At 47.1% G+C, this 2,184-nt stretch overlaps 1 protein-coding gene across 1 annotated transcript; it reads right to left on the reverse strand.

The window, feature by feature from the left end:
• Positions 1 to 244: 244 nt before the first annotated feature.
• Positions 245 to 1,785, reverse strand: LOC149243262 (CBL-interacting protein kinase 2-like). The gene has a single exon (XM_089367782.1). It carries the CDS (start codon positions 1,676 to 1,678, stop codon positions 731 to 733), a length of 948 nt encoding a protein of 315 aa, XP_089223908.1. The 5' UTR covers positions 1,679 to 1,785; the 3' UTR covers positions 245 to 730.
• Positions 1,786 to 2,184: the final 399 nt, after the last annotated feature.

Raw genomic sequence — 2,184 nt, forward strand, 5'->3', positions numbered from 1 at the left:
TATATACCATTATTTTTTATTATATAATATAAAAAGGTAAACTTCACATTTATTTTGAATTAAACATTAATGAATGATCAATTTCAGAAGATATGAATCGGCTCCTGACAGATGTGAAAGGCAATGCCCTTCAACGAATCACTTTTTCACAGAAACTGCTTTTCAAGAGAACACTCACGTTGGAAAGATTCGAAAATTCAAACAATTTAATGTTCACCATCTGGGAATCTCTCTGATGGAAAGATTCGAAAATTCAAACAATTTAAGGTTCAACTTTGTGTGTGCGAAGGACCTGCGGCAATCGGGGATCTCTTCGAATTACAGTAAATGATGAATGAGTTTTGAACCATATCATTCGGAAAATTCTCAGTTAAATGTCGAGGAGAGGTCGAAGACACCATCCCTGTGTAATAAGACCATAGCTCTAACGATATCCGTTATTCTATTGGCTGTTACCATCCCAAATCCAGACAATGTCTTTGAGAGCCGGTCTCAGCTCTTGGCTGCACAACTTACTGTACTCCAGCGTATCTCCCCCGGTCTTGTGAAGCTGCACCATGAATAGAGAGGGCGTGATTTCAAAAATCTCGGCATCAATACACAAACGACCCTTCAGCCCCACCTCCGAACCCTGGAACTTGATCTTGCAATCCTCAGTCTTCTTGACGCTGAATCTCAACACTTCGGCGATCTCCTCCAGCTTCGATATTATGGTCGACGCCGGTTGAGTTTATGTGAACCACAACTCCTTCACGATCTTGTCGTCGAAGAGCCCCGACAGATTGAACGCCGACGACAGGGAGATTATGTCGAAGGCGTTGAAGCGGGGCGGCTTCGGAACAAAGAACGCCGACTCGACATCGTCAAGGAAGCCGATATCGACATTGTAGGCTTGTGGGGGTTTGAAGCCCAGCCGGAACCAGGGGACCTCCATGAGCTGCGGAACGGTGACCCTCGTCTGGGGATTGTGGTCCAGCAGTCGGAAGACGAGCCGCCGGAGGTCGGAGGAGAACCAGGGAGGGCACTTGAAGTCGCCCTTGTAGATTTTCTTATACAGTGCCATCAGATTCGCGTCCTGGAAGGGCAGGTAACCCGCCCTGAGAACGAACAGTATGATGCCACACGACCAGATGTCGGCCTTCCCGCCGTCGTAGCCCTTCATCGTTATGACCTCCGGCGCCACGTACGCTGGCGTGCCGCAGGCCGGCAGTGCGCTGAGGCCGAAGTCGCAGACCATCATGTCGCCATTGTCGTCTAATAACAAATTCTCCGGCTTCAGGTCCCGGTGGTACACGCCCCGGCTGTGGCAGAAATTCACCACGCTGATCAGCTGTTGAAAATACTTTCTCGCTTCGTCTTCTTTCAATTTCTCCTTTTTGGCAACCCTGTTGAAGAGTTCGCCGCGCTTAACGCACTCCATGACGATATAAATCTTGGACTTGCTCGCCATGACTTCGTAAAGCCGAACGATGTTGGGGTGTCGGACGATTCTCATGACGGAGATTTCCCGTTTAATCTGATTTGTCATCCCGAGCTTCAAGATTTTTTCTTTGTCCATTGCCTTAATGGCGACGCTCTCGCTGGTTTTGAGATTTCTACCTTGGTACACCTTGGCAAACGTCCCCTGCCCCAGTAGGCGCCCTAATTCATACCTCTCAATCAAAATATTGGGCTTCATCTCAATCTCAAAACTAAATTAGAAATCCTTGTGGATTAAAGTTGCTGCTCAGGCGTCTTCGCTGTATAAGGCCTGTGAAGTTCTCCCACATCCGTTCCATTGCACGTGGCGTAGTCGGGATGTGTTCCAGTCGAGCCCGGCATAGCCTGCGTACAGGAGCTCTGATAGCCTGTATTTTATCAAGCCTGTATTTTATCATGGAAGACAAGTCGCTACTATAAACCTTTTAGATCCATTTAATATTCAGGGAAAAGCCTAAGCGTGTACTTATCGAAGAGTCATGTTCAGTGGAATTAGTTGAGGGAGGGACATCCTATCATGTTGGGCTCTTTCAATAAATTGACACCAGAGATACTTCATGTCTTTGTGTGCTGCGATTCATACCACCTGTCTTGCCTTCGATTTCCTTGGTGTATTCTTCCGTCCCGTATGCACAAAATCTCACCAAGTAACTTGTTTGCCTGGCTTTCCTTTATGAGAATTACCCATCATGGGTAAACACTTTA

Source organism: Pinus tabuliformis, chromosome 8 (genome assembly GCF_031772625.1).
Source record: "Pinus tabuliformis cultivar Carrire ecotype Pingquan chromosome 8, CPIR1, whole genome shotgun sequence".
Taxonomy (NCBI): Eukaryota; Viridiplantae; Streptophyta; class Pinopsida; order Pinales; family Pinaceae; genus Pinus; species Pinus tabuliformis.

What these genes read in the sequence shown, in the direction of transcription:
- LOC149243262 (XM_089367782.1), bottom strand. Translation starts at nt 1,678, where the DNA reads ATGAAGCCCAATATTTTGATTGAGAGGTATGAATTAGGGCGCCTACTG.